This window comes from Dendronephthya gigantea, unplaced genomic scaffold (assembly GCF_004324835.1).
Source record: "Dendronephthya gigantea isolate DGI-Jeju-01 unplaced genomic scaffold, DenGig_1.0 000013F, whole genome shotgun sequence".
In the NCBI taxonomy this organism is placed as follows: Eukaryota; Metazoa; Cnidaria; class Anthozoa; order Malacalcyonacea; family Nephtheidae; genus Dendronephthya; species Dendronephthya gigantea.
The window spans coordinates 2,881,118-2,898,412 of NW_021163023.1; the positions used below are offsets into that span (position 1 = coordinate 2,881,118).

Here is a 17,295-nt window from a genome sequence, read left to right on the forward strand (position 1 = left end):
ATCATTGTGCTTTAACCATATACTTCGTAGAACTAGGGTAAGGTAGTCTTGGCCACTCTCAAGATTATAGTAATTGAATGAATGCATAAAATATTGTGAAAGGTATATTTACGTCTGTTTGTCGACAGCTGAAACCTTTGACAATTATTTTTCATTTCAAAATGAACAGGATTGTTTGGAATGAAAAGTGAGTATCTATTACGCAGAATTCGTTGTAGTCTCAATGATTTTCATTTACATCTTAATACGGTACCAACAGCTCTGACAGGTTTCGCTGACAACGTAGTCCACGCTTTTTATAGATACGGTAGATGTCTAGTTTGGATCGATTCAAGAACATTTCATTCACACGGTGTGCCGTTTTCACCAAAGGAACAGTAAGCCACGATTTCTGTAAAATAAAAAGAAATAACGAAGGTTGAACTCTGGTGTGAGCGAGCTAGGTGAGTATGAGAGGTGTGTATTGACGATGGAGCTGAAATACTCACTTTGTATAATTTCTTTATAGCATTTAGCAGCAGGAGAATCCGGGACTACTGTTAAAAATGATTTACCCTCGTCGCAACATCGTCCTAAATTGTTTAGTTTAGTCATTTCAGATTGTGGAAGATATCTTTTGGGAGATGTGATGTTGTCACCATGAAACATCGTCATAATGAATATGGTATGAGGAGAGTGGTATGGTAGTTTTATATTGTTGTTTGGAAGGCTTACCTATCCTGGGATCTAATGGTAGTTTGCCCAAGAATGGTATCTTCATATCACTAGCTAGCTGTTCCGCACCACCTGTTGTCGCTGGAAATATCTGTGATGTGTTCTGCAGAATACCATAAGATGAATTTGTTAACTCAAATTGACCTGACCTGCCTATATATCTTTATGTTTGTGGTATGTACCTTGCATTTCGGACAGACAAAGCCACTCATGTTTTCAACCACCCCAATAATAGGAACTTTAACTTTTTTACAGAAATTTATTTCCTTTCGAACATCCAGTAATGAGACTTCCTGAAAGGTATTGTTCTTATATTTACTATTGTCAGATTGCCGCATAATCACCAGTGTATTAAGTACCACTGCCACCATGACCTTCCTCACTGTCATGCTCCACTGTGCGGTTGACCATCCACTGTCATGGATACCACCACCACTATGCCTATCACCGTTGACCATCACTAGTATTGCCTACTTTATAGTCTACCATCCAACGTCATACCAATACCCCTATCACAATGACCATCACCACCCTTGTCTACTGTGTATTTAACCATCCACTGTCATGAATACCATTATGACCATGACCATCTTCATTACCAATCCCTCCTATCTAATCTATTATCATAACCACAATCAGCCTCACACATACCTGTGGGGTTGTAATAACAACAGCTCCAGTGATACCAACTGTCTTCAAATATTGTACGATAGATAAATGTTCATCCGAGGTTCCAGGTGGTGTATCCACAAGAAGGTAATCAATCTCACCCCAATCGACATCACGTAGGAACTGCTTGATCAAACCTAGATATTTATAACCACATTATTTAGTTGTGAAAGACTTTTATCTTAAAAGCCTGCAAATTATACATCACCATTTTTCTTTGGTCCTCTCCAAATGACCGCATCATCTGGACTGCCCAAGAGAAACCCGACAGACATCACAGCAAGATTATCTTCTACAAACTTAAAAGTATTGTCTAACATTTAGAACATGCTGAATAAAGCCATGACCTGGTGATCTCAACTAGTTCACACAGAATTATCTACGCACCACTGGTGACCACCCAGAACCACTCTGATGGACCTGGTTAAAGAAGAATGGTAGTACTTTATATGTAAACACTGGAAATCTTATGGTAATCATGGACCAGGATTCTGGCTGACCTGTTCACCATCAAGACCCATGATCTTTGGAATTGATGGTCCGCAAATATCAATATCTAATATGCCAATCTAAAGAAGATTTGAAATGGTAAACCTTTGGCCAGGTGAGGTTCATGGAAGAAAATACATGTTTGAGTGAAAATCATGTACTTGTCTGTCTTCATCTTCAGCCAGGCCATGTGCCAAGTGGGCACTTAGAGTAGATTTCCCAACACCACCTTTACCAGAGAGAATAAGTATCTTGTGTTTTACACATGCAAGACGTTTCTTGATTTCTGGAAGAGCTAGGAATGAAATGAAAGACCTGGATATATCATTGTACAGAGCTATGAAGCATATGCTACCTAAGCAAGTCTGTTAAAGAGAGAAGCTTACTAAATATTGTGCAAAAGGTGTGTGAAACCATTTACAAAACCGTTTAACAAAGCTATTCCGAATAAAGTCTGTCAAAAACCGTTTAACAAAGTTATTCCGAATAAAGTCTGTACAATTTCACATTGTACACAATTGCACATATTACACATTGCATAATTTGCCATTTTTTGATATGAACAATTTCGTTTTCCTAGACCGTCAGTCACACTGTGGTACTTAATGGTACACATCACTTAATGGTATCACAGGATATGCCGGTAAAGATGGTACGTGATACCTGGATCAGGACCATTGGCTTTCCCAGACGCACAAAGGTTCTGATTTGGACAACCAGCACAAGCACTGCTCTTCCCTGCTTGATCGCTCTGCACCCCTGGACAATCTATCACAAATCAAAAGCACAAACATGTGTAACATATATCAAGGTAACACGCAACTAAATTTACAATAAAATTGGCCATAAAAGAACTCACTTTCAGGGACATTTTCATCTAAATTATTTTCCGCCATATTGTCGAAGTTGTCCTCCCCAGGTCGTTTGCGCATTACGCGCCAAATTGCGCGTTTTCAAGCAATCGAATTGTTCATTTTGAATATTGGACTGCAAAAATCAAAATACAAAAAATCTGTTCAGTTTTACATCTTTTTAGCGGAACAACTGTTGTCTATGATAGTATAATTGTTATAATCTTGCTTGCGACTAAGATAGGGTTATCTAAAACTCAGCTATTTTCCCATTCTGCCCAATTAGTTCGCCTTGCCACACAGGTTTTTTATCTTTTACAATCGAAACAAAAATGATTAAATGAAATATTTAAAGCTAAACACAGCATCAAACGTCGTCGTTTTGCGATTTTAATGAGCTTAATTAGTATGCGGGCACGTCATCTTGAGTAAATAAAGGAGGAATATGTTTTATACCCTCGAAATGAAAGGGGTCGTATAGTCTTTTAACTTCCTAAATTTTTTGTTGCAGAATGTCTGTTAGGTCAAGCAATGGCTCAGTCCGAAGACAAGCAACAGAGCAATTTGATTTGGCTTGCAAGGTATTATCTGAAGTTTGATCTTTTTGTTTCCAAATCGATATCTTGCTGTTCTGCTGAACATTTCAACTTGACACATTTTTAAGAGCTTGACAAATGTGTCTTGCAATAAAATTGTACACGTTTAATGCTTTTAACAAGTGTACTTTCTGCTAACGTGGAAAGTTTTATCTGAAACGTGCAAAAATCATTCGCAAAGTAACATGTAATTACGTTAGACAGGTCAAATGTGTTGTTTAAACATAAATTTGTGGATTATCACAATAAAACATCCGGATATATACATACGACTTACTATATAACCTATTTCGCTTTCATATTTCGGCGTTTGGGCTAAAATAATTCTTATTTTCAGCAGATTTTTCGTTTGTTTAAAACGCTATTAACAACAAACAAACAGCTTTCTAAAAAAGCGTAAAATTTCACCTTTGTTTCATACAATAATAGAATAATACATCGTTAAAATGACAGACGGTTTTCTGAGACATTATTTTATGCATTAACATTTAGTACATACATGTCTTATAAATCGAATTTCATTTTTGTCCTGATTTTTGAACATGCTTAAAGTTTTAATGTTTTGTGAAGTAAATTATCCTTTGTAGTAAACATATGACAATTTTCTATTTTTGGTATTGAGTGAACAGCTGGTCATACAACTGTATATGAAAAATCATCTGCATGTGAAAATGGTTTATAATTTTAAGAAACATTATCTTAATGTACTTTTTACAGTTAAACAACAATATTCCTTGACTTATTATTTAGGTGATGCTTCTTGGTGATTCAGGTGTTGGCAAGACCTGTTTGTTGGTTAGATTCAAAGATGGAGCATTTCTTTCTGGGGCCTTTATTTCCACTGTTGGAATTGACTACAGGGTAACTATTGATCTAACCATTGCAAGTCTCATTCATCGGACATTGGCTGGTACTTGGTCAGTTAGTCCATAGCTGTTTGGTCAATCAATTGGCTATAGTTGGTCAGTTGACCAAATGGCTGGTTAATTGGTCTACCAGTTGGTGCATAACCTCAGCCATTAGTCTCTTACACAAAGTTTTCTTTTCTTTTAGAATAAGGTAGTTGAAGTTGATCAAACTAAAGTAAAATTGCAGGTAGATTTGAATTGTTTCTATGACAGTATCATAGTCATTCTAGGAGGATTCATTGTCAATACGCAATATATTCCTCTATGGCATTGCAGATATGGGATACTGCTGGACAGGAGAGATTTAGAAGTGTTACACATGCATACTACAGAGATTCACATGGTAAGTACCATGTAGATAATTCTGTTGGTTAGTTTTAAAAAATGATTGAGGAAAAATTGTTGCTTATCTCTCATTAGCTTTATTATTACTCTACGACATCACAAGCAAGCAATCCTTCGATAATATTAGGGTGAGTAAATATCTTTTGAGATTTAGCATAAGGGAGAAAAAAGGAAGGGGGAAGGAGCAAATCATGCAATAGTAATGAGTTAATATGATTGATTCCATCCCAGGCATGGCTTTCTGAAATCAAGGACTATGCTCCTGAGAATGTTGTCGTCATGCTTCTAGGAAATAAGGTAAGAATATGATGATGTACTGGATGAATAAGAGGGTTGGTGAATCTTTAGTCTTTGCTGGCCATATTTATCTGCTTTACGATGTTTTACTCTGTAAATTCAGGCAGATAAGTCCAACGAAAGAGTTGTAAAAAAGGAAGATGGTGAACGTGTAGCACAGGTTAGTCAACTGTACAACAAGATGAACTGAAGTGTTTACTGTCAACCCTGTGATCGAATAAGAACATCGGTATGTGAGTGGGGTTTGCCTGTCTGACCTTTTCATTTTTCCTAGGAACACAATGTTACCTTCATGGAAACAAGCGCTAAAACTGGAATGAATGTTGATCTTGCATTTATGGCTATTGCAAGGTATACATCGCTTTTGCTCAGGATAGTCCTTATCTACTTTTTCTCAATCTTAATTTTACTTCTTGTTTTATTTTGCTTCATTTCAGAGAGCTAACGTCTCAACATAATCAAGCGAAGGATATGTCAAAGTTTGATATGAAGAAATATGTAAATGATAAAAAGGAGGGACAAGGGTGTTGTTGAGACAACATTCAGAGTTGATGATATAGACTCATTATTTATGGCCCACTGAACAAGATGTTCTGGGTTCCCTCTTGTTAACAAACTAGTTAGAATAAACGCAAGCTATATCAAGCGACCAGCAATATCAGTCCAACTGACAGACGTCTTTCACAAACATACATTTTACTGACAGAGTGAGATAGGTAGGTGTAACTATCATTCTGGACATGTCATTTCCAAAATTGGGCACTAATTAATTGAATTCACAGCTGTGAAGCTAGGCCAGACTTTAGAGATTATTACTAAAGCAAGGCTTTAGGGTGGCATTAATGAATCAAGTTATCACTTGCTAGTTTACTAGCCTATGGCAAAATGTGGACTTGTGTCCAAATTTTCAAAACGTGTACATTGTCATTAACATATATTTACCAAACTTCGCAATTATTCTAAATTTTCTTGAATTTATTGATATTTAAAATGAAATGTAATTTAATAGGTATTCCTTAGAATTTGCTAAATAAAAATATTGTAGTCAGGTATTTGAGTAGTTCGTAATTTAGTGAATTTATTTTAATTTTCACCCTCTCAGGCTCTCTCAGATTGTGGAGTGCTGGGTGGGCCCACAAAACCCTGGGGTTGGCAACGCCCAGCCCCGGTACAGCCGATAAAGCATCGCGATAACCATGTCTCGAAACTCTTCATTTCATATAACTTGAAGTATCCTCTTCCTTGACAAAATTTCCAATATGGCTGACTTTGGTGAAGGTTTTGAATTGTGTAAAATACCGAAGGAAGCTGAACTTATTGGCGTTGAAAGACATTCTGAAGACAACCTTGTTATTCTGACGTTTAAGAGTAAAGTTGTTGTGTACAATGTGAGTTATAGTTTCTTTTTTAGTGCTATTAAATTATGATCATTTAATACCTTGTCTTAATCCTTGCTTCATCGCCTTCATGTCCTATGCAGATCGCTGATCGGAAAATTGTGCAAAGTTGGTCAGTTGAAGCAAAGGAAAGATTCACCTGCCCTGTAGTGCACCATGATGAGTCGTTCAATGGAGTTAGAGATGATGAAGTATGTACTGTAAAGACAGTATAGTTGAATTTGTCACTGAACCTGAAATCCTGGTGTTTCCCATTTAGAGAGCCTGCCTGTTAATGGGCCATTAAGCAATATATTTTCATAGGCGTACGAGGCGGGGGGGCTGGGGGGGCGGCAGCCCCCCCAGTTTAGTCAGAAATATAAATTAGTCGGGCAATTTGTATTTACGAGTCGGGCAATTTATACTTTAGTGAATTTGGTGTCTACACTACATAAAATGTTTTAAGAATCCTCAAATATGATAGAATATGGTCGAATGTATATGCAGATTGCGTAAATCCGAATTAAAGGAAACAAAAATAATTGAAATAAACATGCTTTATTCTGCAAAATCTCACGCGGAAAATGCAGGAAATCACATTTGCGGGTCGTTAATTTTCAAAAATGTTCGGGCGGGCATGCCCCCGGACCCCCCTAGTATGGCACACGCTTTCAGCTTTCGCGTCTCGGCTCTCCAAAACACTGAGGAGGAGCAGACCCCTGGACCATCCTTGTTTTTCTCGGTCTTTGGCGCTCGTCGGGCAGAATATCCCCCGCCCCCCCAAAATTTCTAGGCCCGTACGCCTATGTATATTTTAATAATAAACTATTTAACTAAAGCAATGTTTATTGGTGTTATTTTACATGATGGTGTTGTATTACTATAGTGGTTACTGGTATGGGATAACACCACAGCTGAACTGTGGCAAAGCAGTCATGTTATGCTTCGAAAACCACCAAAAAGAATACAAGTTTGCTCGTCAAGATTACCTGTGCTAATATATCATGACAACGAAGCTCTTCCTGTCCAAAAAGCTGGAAAAGAAACGAAAGGGAAAAAGACGAAGGAAAGGTTTGTTGAGGATTATGTGACAGGTGCAATACTATGGTTCATGTGTTTGAGAATAAGTTTTAACCACCTGTAAACCATGGTTTGTTCAATCGGACAATTATCAAATTTAATTGTTATCACATCAGTCTTATAGGTTAATAAATTCTCTGCAAATTGCCTTTACCTGCTAAACTATTAATTGCATGTCTACTTGATGAGTACAGCATTTGTATTTTTCTCCAGGCTGCTTTGGTGCGGAAGTCATGGGTTAAAAGACAATGTTTGCTTTTCAAAAGTAACAGCTTCACAGGTAATGTCAATTATTGCTGTGGTGTTTCATTTCCATTTGAACATAAATAGTTAAATACATCTTCCTAATTTGTACATCTATAGGATTGCACAAAAGTGTCATTAGTAATGGACTTGTTCAGCAAGTCAAAACAGCAAGTGTATAATGTTAAAGTCCCAGAGGTTAGTGAGGTAAATTTTGATTGATGCAATTTGATTTAAAGCAAGGTGAAACAGATCTTTAATGGATTTGAGGTGTTAATTGAAATTCTAGGAATCTAAAATATGTTCTTGGTCTTTGGTGGATGAGGATGGTGCATCACCTTTTTTCGTTTCTCTTTGTAAGTTATAAGTTGTAAATTCTTCCCCAACTGCAACAAAGCTAGTCGTGAATGTCTCTTGTTATACCTTCTTTACTCTTCTTGCATTGTAAATGCATTGATTGCTTTCAAAAGTAGTCAAACTCTTTTTTCTTCTTGAAGGGTCAAATGGTGGTCTTTACAAAACAGAAATTCCATCAATAGACCAACCGGAATCTGAATTATGTTGTGAACATTTGTTTAATGTTTGTGAAGGTCCTATAGCAAGCTCTGAGGTAATCTTAATTCCATGCACTCAATTACAACTTTATGTTCAGTAGAAGTTTTCTTCACAAATAAAACCATTTCTTTTTTAGGTTTTAAAGGTCCACCTTAGTTATGTTGCCTTATCTTTTATATGTGTTGCCACAGCAGGTGTGAATGATTGATAAAGATATTCAACCTAAAATCTACCAGCTGGAATCATCAGTTCCATGTAGTAACCTCATAATGAAAGGCCTCAAAAAAGGCATCAATGTGACCTCATGAAATCTCTCTTTTACTCAATTTAGACACCCTCAGCTTGTGGGATACAAAATTCAGAACATGCCATTCTCAGAAAGCTCTCGATAGTTTCATGAAATCCTCAGCATCATCTGGTGTTTGTTACTTGCAAACAACTCCAAGTTACATCATTCTAGCAAATTACTCGTGTGTGTTTGCATGCAGTTATACTGTGGAAAAATCAACTCTAAAAAGCTCACTGGGAGTTTTACAACAAGGAAATAAGTAAGTGCAAACATGGACATTCTGAACCATTACAATGGCCTATTTGATGAATACCGTGATAGAGAACTCATTGATAAATTTTGATATTAAAGTTGTAATTGTTTAATAAATTTTGTATTATGAATTGTATGTTTTAATGTCTCTACAGAAAGTGTCTTGTTAGTTTAGGAAAGTTCAGCTCTAGATTAGGTTAGAAGCAGGTTGATAATGGATATTCTGCTTTGCAATGGTTATCTAATGGAACCAATGTGACACTATGTTGGAACTCTTCAACTGGATTGGATGTTGTCAGTGGTGTGCTTCAATAATACAACCTTGTTCTGTTTTCACTTTAAGGAGAATGATGAATATTAAACCTCAGTTTCTCACCATGCCTAAACTAATTGAACCAAATCAGGTATGACAAATGCCCAATAGCCAATACTGACCAATGCAGTTGCAGAATAAATGTAATGAAACTCACAAACAAGCGATTATGTGCACAATCAAAATATCTTTATTTCATTTCTCTTAAATGTGAAACTGAAATCATTTGATTTGATCTGATAGCGAGATATGATATTTCTGCAATATTACATAACTAAATATGGGGAGACCAGAAAGTAATATTCTAAGAAAATTTTCTTCCAAAGCAGTGAATTTTAATCATTTGTTGCAGTCAATTGGAGGATGGATGAATGATGTGGAAAAAGATGATGAAATAGAAAATGAGATCCTTTGTCATTTACTGGATTCAAAAAAGGTTTATTCGTGATTAGTTGGACGGAAGTCACTCCATGATTTTTACTAGATCGTCCTCATAGGACCAAGGCAAACTTCATAATTAGTTGTGTTATCAACAGTTGTGTTTCATTTTAGACAAAAACTGCCAAGAAACTTGCATCAGAACTACGGAAGCATTTAGAAAAACAGACCGCTAAAGAATCGGATGATGGTTAGTAGCATACGTTTTACTCAACTTTATTTCAGGATTTTTGAATTCAAAAGTGATGTAGTATTTCTTTTTCTTTAGAAAAGCCAACAGTCTCCGAGTATTTCGTCACAGCTGTCTTTGAAAGGTGTATGAAAGAGAAAGATTTATGGTCAACTGAAACTGGCAGACTATTACTAAAGACACATGTCTTACCTCAAAGGTAAGACTTTCCTTGTTTAAGTTTATTAGCCACCTTTCATGGCTTTTAAAATTTTAAAACAAATCTGTTACATTTTCAAGGTGCATCTCCACATTTTTTTCCCTGGTTTTGGAGAATAATGACATAGTATGTACAATGTATTTTCAAATGAAAAGAATTTCATGAAAAAACCTTTCATTCTGTTTGTTATGTTATATTTAAAATCCTCTACAAAATGCCATATTTTTCTTGTAGCATCTTCTCCAAGATTGTTTTCAACATCTTAATGGTATTCCTGAATTGACATTAGTTGAGTGTTTAAAATTTCTCTTAAGGTGAGCAATATATTCTTCATCATGCACCTAATATAATAAACTCACAATTTATAAGGAATTTGTCATTTCTGAACCTTATATTTTCCAGGTGTAAGGAAGATATTCTTCCAGCATACGAAGATGACGGAAATTGGACACAAATCAACTCACCATGTAGTTTATCACGAGCAAAATATATGTATCCTTTAAATATTATTTTTCAAGGGTTTCTTTGATGTTGTATATTTTGTCGCTGATGATACAATAATCTGCCTTAACTTAGAATCAGATCCCTTGTGCTTGCTCATCCCATCAATGATGCATTTCTACAGAATAGTCTTAGGAAATTACAATTTGAAGAAACGTTGGTAGGTTCTCATTGTCCATTCATTGCTTTCTCAAAGTTCTTATTAACAGCTAGGAGGAATGAAAACTTAGCAATTCATTTTTCTTTAGCTTTTTATGAAATTTTTACTTCATCTTATGAAATGCTGGTCTACCACTGTGCAAAATTTACTACATTTGGAAAGCTGCAACCATAAACTGTCTTATGCTCAGGTAAATATGCTTTAGTTATAATCCTGGGAATCCCCTAATCCATAATCTTTAAAACTAAGTAATCTTAGCCAATATCTTGATGCGTTTAGGTTCTAGACTGGGCTGCTCTGACACTCAACGCACATTTCACAGAGTTAATACTAATTCCTGAAGCACAGACATTATTAGTCAATCTTCATAAAGTGGTTGCAGAACAGGTAAGTGTGAAAATATTCAAGATTTCTCACCCTAAATATCTGGTTGTATCACTACCATTAACTGGTGTAAGTGTCTGGTGTTAGAAGGAGTGAATGCTAAACTAAGGCAGGTTGTACTGTACATTGTCTTGACAACCACAACTCTACTCTTACAGATCACCACATACAACCTGTTGGGTGAACTAGATGGTTATTTAAACCACTTCAAAGAACATGAACCATTACCGAAAAGCGATCGTATGTCTGCATATACCATTGAGACCATGGATTTGTAAATAACTGCTCTTTCTGAATTGTACATTTTCAAATAATTGAAATAGTAATAAAATATAAGAAATATTATAATGTAGTTTATTATTGGTTTGTCAATGTTTCAGTTAATTTATTGCGATCAGTGGCCCGTGCCATCGCAAAATACGCCGCCAAATAATTCGTTGAACGGGTATAATTTGTCGATGGTATATTTGATATATCAATCTCAAACTTCTGGACACAGTTTTATAGATTTTTTTATTTTATGGACTGATTTACTGCCGGAAAAGTCTCTCAGATATACTTTTTTAGCTATATTAGAGATTAACACTGTCTTTTTTCCACGTAAGTATGATTGAAGATATTATTTGTGGTTGCAAAGTGAATTAATTTTTAGCAGTATTTATACAATATAAACCCAAACAAATGCACGTTGAAAAGTATTTAAAGTCGAAAAGAAGATTTGCATTACAGCAAAAGTGTATAGAAGGGCTGGAAGCAGTGCAGGAACTAAAATGGATTAAATTTGACCATAGAAATGATTTCCCTACCATATTTCAATAGGACCATGGCATGTGAAATGGTGGTCCCAGTTTATGCATGAATTTTAGTACCAGACTTTAACCTTGCACAATGAGAAAAATATTAATTGTATGCATGGTGTGGGCTTTTTGTAGGGTGCCATACTTCAGGCTTTGTAGGATTCTGTACATTTTGAGTTGTGTGGCTAATTCCTGTATCATGACAGTGGGACAATGGTCATCTCTGACATTGGTGCAAGAAGATGGCCATTATTGTTTTAATCTAACTTGGTTTCATCTGTGCACATTGCCAGAAATATAAAAGCCTAATTTTCCAATTTAATGCTTGGATTGTTTTGCAAATACCTCTGACAAGGCAACTTAACATTTCAGATTTATAATATGGAAAACTTCAAGCGTTACTACTCTGAGAGAGGTCCTTCATTTGAAGAAATTGACTGTATGGATCCGGTCGCATTTTATGAAGCCAAAGGCCAGTGGGCTCGAGACAAAGCTGTCCATATTGAGAAAGTTAAAATATATCATGAAAGATTACGAGATTGCTATCAGAGAGAGGAAGTGAATTTTCGTGACAATTGTAAAAAAGAAATTGAAGACTATTGGCGATCTTTTCAACTTTATAAAAGAGATGGTAAGAGCTTCCAACTTTAACATGTTTGCGTTAGAATGGGTTCTGTATCCAACCCAAATATCTATTCTAAAGACAGTAGAGTCAAAATAAATAACTCGCAACAAAATATTTATATACTTCTGATTCAAGCAATATTTTGACTTAAATAAGGCATAATAGACTACAAGTTCACAGTTCAAGATTACAGTTTTAAAAAGGTCAACAGTTATTAAATTATCTGTGTATTGTAACAATGAATTTATTGTGTAAAATGGATTCCTGATCCTTCTTTTCGCAGCGTGGGGTTACACTGACGGTGGTAATGTGAATGGTTTCAAGCCAAGACATGAAAAATTTATTGAAAAAGCTGTCAGAGAAATGAAACAATAGCAATATACTTTATGAGGTATTATCTATGACATTGTTTAGTGTGAAAACTGCTCATATTTATCATTTTTGCTTTCAAAATACTGTTCAATATTAAAGTATTTTATAAACACACTACAAGTGTTTATGCACTTGCTTTCAAAACCTAAAAGTCATATGGTCAGATTATTGTGATTGGGGATTCTCAAAATTCTGGGCAGAATCAGGCAAAGTGAACAGGAGTCATTTACTTTCTTGGTGTAGAGCCAGAGGCCAGCTCTTTATGAATGTGATTTCTATAGAATGACGTCGTATATAGTAAAATTACGTCACCCTAACCCACCCAAATATTACCGTGTCGAGACTCGAGGGCCGAGAGGCAGTCTGGTGCAAAACGCATGCAGTATTTGCTATGTTTTAAAAATGAAAACTTCGCAATCTTCATCGAAAATTGCTTCCGTTGTGGATGTGAAATATAGAATAACCTTGAATTGGCGGAAATCATAGCGCAGCTGTAAATTGCTAAATATATTTTTGACGTACGCTGACACGTACCGGGAAGTTGATTCACGGTTGATAATTTAAATGAACGTTTTATTTAAATGAACGTTTTTGAAATTTGAAGACCTATATACAATAAAATCCTCACAAAATTATGCAATAAAACCAGTCGTTTTGCGGTTATTTTGATTAAGTATTAATGGTTTAGCTTACGTAACAGCGGTCAAGTTGAACCTCGTCTTAACTCTTAACATTGTCTTGCCTATGAATGCATGGCTTCCTCGCTACAGGGGTCTGTGACCCACGATTTTGCGTTCAATTTGAATACTTTACAAATGTAAATGACCAATCGTATGCGGCTGTCAAAACAGTTAAAGTCGCCCACGTAAAACAGCAAGCGTAATCGCGTAGTCGGCAAAACCGTTTGTAGTACAAGCAACAGGATCTTGCGATATCTTGACAGCATCAAACGATGTTGTATCGGAGCTGGTAAGGGTGTCATATGTCGACCTCGTTTCTAAGGTTACTTTGGCGTGATTTGAGTGGAATATAAAAGCTCAGAACGTGTTTGCCGTACGAGTTAATTGTTGTGCGTATCAACCTTCTGTGGAATAAAAAAATTGCGATGGGAAATCTTTTGATGGTTTCCTTAGACCGACTTGCCTCGGCTGTGTCGTCTCCGTGTCATATCGTTATGCTTGGCTTAGATAACTCGGGTAAAACCAGCCTTATGTACAAGGCAAAGCTGAAGGAAAACGTGAAAGTTCATCCTACGACAGCGTTCAACGTGGAGTGTGTGAACGCGACTAAGAAACTAAAGTTTAAAATTTGGGACATCGGTGGTCGCGAGGCTAACAGGCCATTATGGAGAGCGTATGTACGTAAAACCGAGGGTATGGTTTTCGTTGTCGATAGTACGGACTCTAGTCGCTTCGACGAAGCTCGTCATGAGTTGTTTAATTTGTTAAACTCGGAGTCGGCACAACTCAACGATGTTCCCATATTAGTTCTTGCGAACAAACAGGATTGTGTTGGCGCAGTGTCGCCCGACATGTTGGCGAGAGAGTTGAACTTGGCGGAGCTAAACGACCGCCATTTATGGACCGTTGAACCCACTTCGGCGTGCATCGGCGAAGGCTTTGCCGATGGTTTGAAAACTCTAGGGAAAATGATCGCACGTTGTAGGGGAGATTATTTAAGAGAGCCGAGTGAAGAGAAGACCCCAAAACTAACGAGGCGAAACCGCAAAAAACGAAGGCGAAATCGCAGAGGTTCCGCGGGTAGTTACGAAGGAGTTTTAATATAAAATATATGAAAATATCCCTTGTGTGATCACGTTAAATTCATCGAAGAATACAGTATGAAGTAAAGAGAAGTTTCGATGTGCGATCGTTGTTATAGTTTTCTTATATCACGTTACATCATCTTCGGCACGAAAATATTCAACGCTTAGTAAACATGGATGTAATCCTAATACTCACGGAATTGTTTTGCTTGTAAATATTACATTAAATAAAAGAACACACATCCTGTCGAAAGAAGATGCCTTCGGGCTGAAGGATTTCTTCGAAATGAAGAAGATATATTTATTTGCGGTTAATTTTCCAAGGAGGATGGCAATGCAATATAATTCAGTGGACATTGTAATTGATATATGCACGGCTCTTAAGCCTTCAAAGATGTGTCCAAGTTCAAGAGCTTTTAGCAGGAGAATGCCATACGCGTGATGTATTTTTGACAGTAGAATAAACGCAGGTTCTTAATGGAAATGAGTGTTTTCGGCACAAGTTTATCTCGTGATTCTGTGACAGGATGGAATTTAGATTGCAATTTAATCATATTTGAATACGCCTGCAGACATATCTTACAATGTCATGACGATATACCTGTTCTGATAAAGAAATATATTATTGACATTGTGCAATTTGAAAGAAGAATATTTAGTTGATGGAAAGGAATACGAGATTGATTTTGAAGGTGAAGATTTCCTAAACTGGAACCATTCAAACGCCGGTTCTGATAGATTTATTCGCGTGCTTCGTACAAGAAATTCTTTGCTCAATAGAGGATTATCAGACATTGTGAAACCAGCCTGAATTGGAATGCAATAAATCGAATTGTGTCTATGCTATAATTAGGTCGAAATATTCCATTATTTTAAACTTCTCAATTGTAAAAGGATAATTATATATAAGCTGAATTATTCGATGAATAGTGATACAAAGTTTTATTTTAAAAAGCCTCTTTCAAACGTTGTCGTACTCGAAGCAATGGGATAATCAGATGAAATAACACCTCATCTTCTCGTGATTACAAAAATCCCCCTACCTACTTCCTGAGCAAGGGCATTTTGGTAAAGAACTCTCTTTGTATATTCTACAAGTTGACCATCCAATTACACCACGTTATTTTAAAGAAATTCACTGTACTGATAACCCACCCTTTTCCTAAAGTTGTTTGTGTTCATTGCATTGTGTGTAGGAAGGAAAATAACGTTTGAATCAGGCTAGCCTGTGATAAAAAAGAAATATAGACGTTTTTGATACAGTGACATATATATCCATAGACTATACATACGTATGTATATTTTCAAAAGTATTTATATATAACTAAAGAGTGGAATTTATTAAATGATTTGAATGCTTAAGCTGGTTTAGACTTGTTTAAACATCATCTAAAGACTTAAAGTGAATTTGTTGCTATAGTCGTGTTATGGTTAGTGAAATAATGTATTTAGAAGTGATCATATGTGACCCATAATAGAAGTGACCTCTTGTCTTGCCTGGCTTGAAAGAAGACGACAGACAAACATTTTTGATCATTTAACGTGGCTGAGTATCAAAACCTAATGTTTCTCGCTGCACAACTTTCAATGTGTGGTTATTCGTTTTAAGAAGTAGCATTGATTTGGTTTCTACTTTCTAGGCCAGGAATTCTTTGTTTAGAAATAAAAAAGTCCTCTGATTAAACATAAAAGATTTTAAAGTATTAAGGCGGGGAAGTCTGAAGCGGCTTTGTGTATGTGTAAAAAAAACATCGACTAAATATCCAAAGTACTTACAGCTTAACTAAAATGAAAGACAAAATGCAAGATGTTGCATGCATGCCATATATGACCTTGTTTCTTTTACCCATTTTTGTTTTGAACTCGATATTTTTTCCTCGTGTTTCGCTGGTCGAGTTGACAACGACGGTCACATGAGATTAGGTAACTATTCTTAAGACAAAACCCTTTTCATATCGAACAGGATATAGTATAAGGAACAGGCTTGATCCTATATTTGTTCCCAGACATGTAATAATTTATCATCCCTAATTCTGAGATTGACACTGAGAAATTGTCTGAATGAGAATTCTCTGCACGGAGCCGAGCATTCCAATACCACTGTAAAGATTATGAAATGATTCTATACAACAATTTATAGCCCATAAGGCATAAGTATTCGTACAGAATGTGTGTATACCAGTTTAGTATAATTGTATAAACGGATGTGGTTTTTAGGGTCAAGTATTTTTGGGAGATGACTCAATCGACGTTGTCATTTGCCTCGCTAATGACTTAATATATGTTCTGCAGTGATTCAGGTTTCAGATTAAGTCTGCTGTATGTTTATAAATATATCGCCATGACTTTTAATACCTTGTTTATTATACAACGTCTGTTTCTTAGGATGAATAAGAACATTTAAATAATTCCTCTTTTAACCAAGGTCTGTTGTAGCCTACACAACACTACACTACTTGCTCCGGTCGCTGTCGGAGAGGGCAGACTGTAGGTATTAGAAGGCTAAGTCAAACACCCTAATAGATATTCCAAATCTGCCTGGATACTAGCCATTTGCGACTAAATATTGTCTCTAGAAGATGTCGTGATCAGTGAATCCAATAGTACAATCTAGGCGGAAAAACTACATAGATACAAAATTTTTGAATGATTTCATCTTTACGTGCGTACACGTATGTAGCCTTTGATGAGAGACGTGGTTCCTGATGGGAAGACAAGATAAAGGATTTACGAAATCAACTTGAAATAAAAATAGTGCATGTGTTCAGTGAAGCACACGCAGAGCCAAAAAGAATCATCTAGGACATGCAAAACAAATTCATTCACCTTATTCATCCGTTCTTCCCTTGTTGGGTAAAAGATAAGTTACAAACAACAAAGTATTTTT

The 17,295-nt window shown here is 36.1% G+C and overlaps 4 protein-coding genes and 1 long non-coding RNA gene across 6 annotated transcripts; 4 read left to right on the plus strand and 1 right to left on the minus strand.

Annotated features, from left to right (window-relative positions):
* Window positions 1-35: 35 nt before the first annotated feature.
* On the minus strand, window positions 36-3,087 carry LOC114519630 (cytosolic Fe-S cluster assembly factor nubp1-A-like). The gene is made up of 11 exons (XM_028539793.1): window positions 2,732-3,087; window positions 2,536-2,640; window positions 2,034-2,167; window positions 1,884-1,952; window positions 1,771-1,803; window positions 1,592-1,682; window positions 1,366-1,520; window positions 897-1,007; window positions 715-817; window positions 489-572; window positions 36-391 (listed from the first exon to the last, which is right to left on the minus strand). Exons 1-11 carry the CDS (start codon window positions 2,802-2,804, stop codon window positions 342-344), a joined length of 1,008 nt encoding a protein of 335 aa, XP_028395594.1. The 5' UTR covers window positions 2,805-3,087; the 3' UTR covers window positions 36-341.
* Window positions 811-1,793, plus strand: LOC114519633. The gene is made up of 3 exons (XR_003686599.1): window positions 811-888; window positions 970-1,014; window positions 1,708-1,793. It is a non-coding gene; the product is annotated as an uncharacterized LOC114519633 (long non-coding RNA).
* LOC114519632 (ras-related protein Rab-26-like) lies at window positions 2,607-5,914 on the plus strand. The gene is made up of 10 exons (XM_028539794.1): window positions 2,607-2,683; window positions 3,235-3,304; window positions 4,070-4,180; window positions 4,373-4,414; window positions 4,504-4,570; window positions 4,648-4,700; window positions 4,804-4,869; window positions 4,973-5,029; window positions 5,144-5,220; window positions 5,307-5,914. Exons 2-10 carry the CDS (start codon window positions 3,236-3,238, stop codon window positions 5,401-5,403), a joined length of 639 nt encoding a protein of 212 aa, XP_028395595.1. The 5' UTR covers window positions 2,607-2,683; window position 3,235; the 3' UTR covers window positions 5,404-5,914.
* Window positions 5,915-6,123: 209 nt separating this feature from the next.
* Window positions 6,124-11,173, plus strand: LOC114519391 (nucleolar protein 11-like). Of its 2 annotated transcripts, none has more exons than XM_028539514.1 (20): window positions 6,124-6,257; window positions 6,350-6,457; window positions 7,132-7,316; window positions 7,539-7,605; window positions 7,689-7,775; window positions 7,858-7,924; window positions 8,066-8,178; window positions 8,260-8,317; window positions 8,455-8,671; window positions 9,008-9,068; window positions 9,330-9,413; window positions 9,530-9,605; window positions 9,684-9,804; window positions 9,885-9,930; window positions 10,039-10,118; window positions 10,207-10,296; window positions 10,387-10,465; window positions 10,554-10,655; window positions 10,745-10,852; window positions 11,008-11,173. In XM_028539514.1, exons 1-20 carry the CDS (start codon window positions 6,129-6,131, stop codon window positions 11,125-11,127), a joined length of 1,998 nt encoding a protein of 665 aa, XP_028395315.1. In that variant the 5' UTR covers window positions 6,124-6,128; the 3' UTR covers window positions 11,128-11,173. The 2 variants fall into 2 exon arrangements, with proteins under 2 accessions (XP_028395315.1, XP_028395317.1); XM_028539516.1 differs by having other exon boundaries at window positions 7,689-7,766; window positions 11,008-11,172.
* A 1,476-nt stretch (window positions 11,174-12,649) lies between these two features.
* LOC114519559 (ADP-ribosylation factor 6-like) lies at window positions 12,650-15,840 on the plus strand. Its single transcript, XM_028539709.1, has one exon. It carries the CDS (start codon window positions 13,749-13,751, stop codon window positions 14,427-14,429), a length of 681 nt encoding a protein of 226 aa, XP_028395510.1. The 5' UTR covers window positions 12,650-13,748; the 3' UTR covers window positions 14,430-15,840.
* Window positions 15,841-17,295: the final 1,455 nt, after the last annotated feature.

Excerpts from the sequence above, each read along its gene's own strand:
- LOC114519630 (XM_028539793.1), bottom strand. The coding sequence starts at position 2,804 with ATGCGCAAACGACCTGGGGAGGACAACTTCGACAATATGGCGGAAAAT. Across the intron at positions 2,641-2,731 it reads AGATGAAAATGTCCCTGAAA|ATTGTCCAGGGGTGCAGAGC; the intron begins GTGAGTTCTTTT and ends GATTTGTGATAG. Across the intron at positions 573-714 it reads ACCATTAGATCCCAGGATAG|GACGATGTTGCGACGAGGGT; the intron begins GTAAGCCTTCCA and ends TAAACAATTTAG.
- LOC114519632 (XM_028539794.1), top strand. The coding sequence starts at position 3,236 with ATGTCTGTTAGGTCAAGCAATGGCTCAGTCCGAAGACAAGCAACAGAG. Across the intron at positions 4,571-4,647 it reads ATACTACAGAGATTCACATG|CTTTATTATTACTCTACGAC; the intron begins GTAAGTACCATG and ends ATCTCTCATTAG. Across the intron at positions 5,221-5,306 it reads GCATTTATGGCTATTGCAAG|AGAGCTAACGTCTCAACATA; the intron begins GTATACATCGCT and ends GCTTCATTTCAG.
- LOC114519391 (XM_028539514.1), top strand. The coding sequence starts at position 6,129 with ATGGCTGACTTTGGTGAAGGTTTTGAATTGTGTAAAATACCGAAGGAA. Across the intron at positions 9,931-10,038 it reads TTTTGGAGAATAATGACATA|CATCTTCTCCAAGATTGTTT; the intron begins GTATGTACAATG and ends TTTTTCTTGTAG. Across the intron at positions 10,119-10,206 it reads TGTTTAAAATTTCTCTTAAG|GTGTAAGGAAGATATTCTTC; the intron begins GTGAGCAATATA and ends TATATTTTCCAG.
- LOC114519559 (XM_028539709.1), top strand. The coding sequence starts at position 13,749 with ATGGGAAATCTTTTGATGGTTTCCTTAGACCGACTTGCCTCGGCTGTG.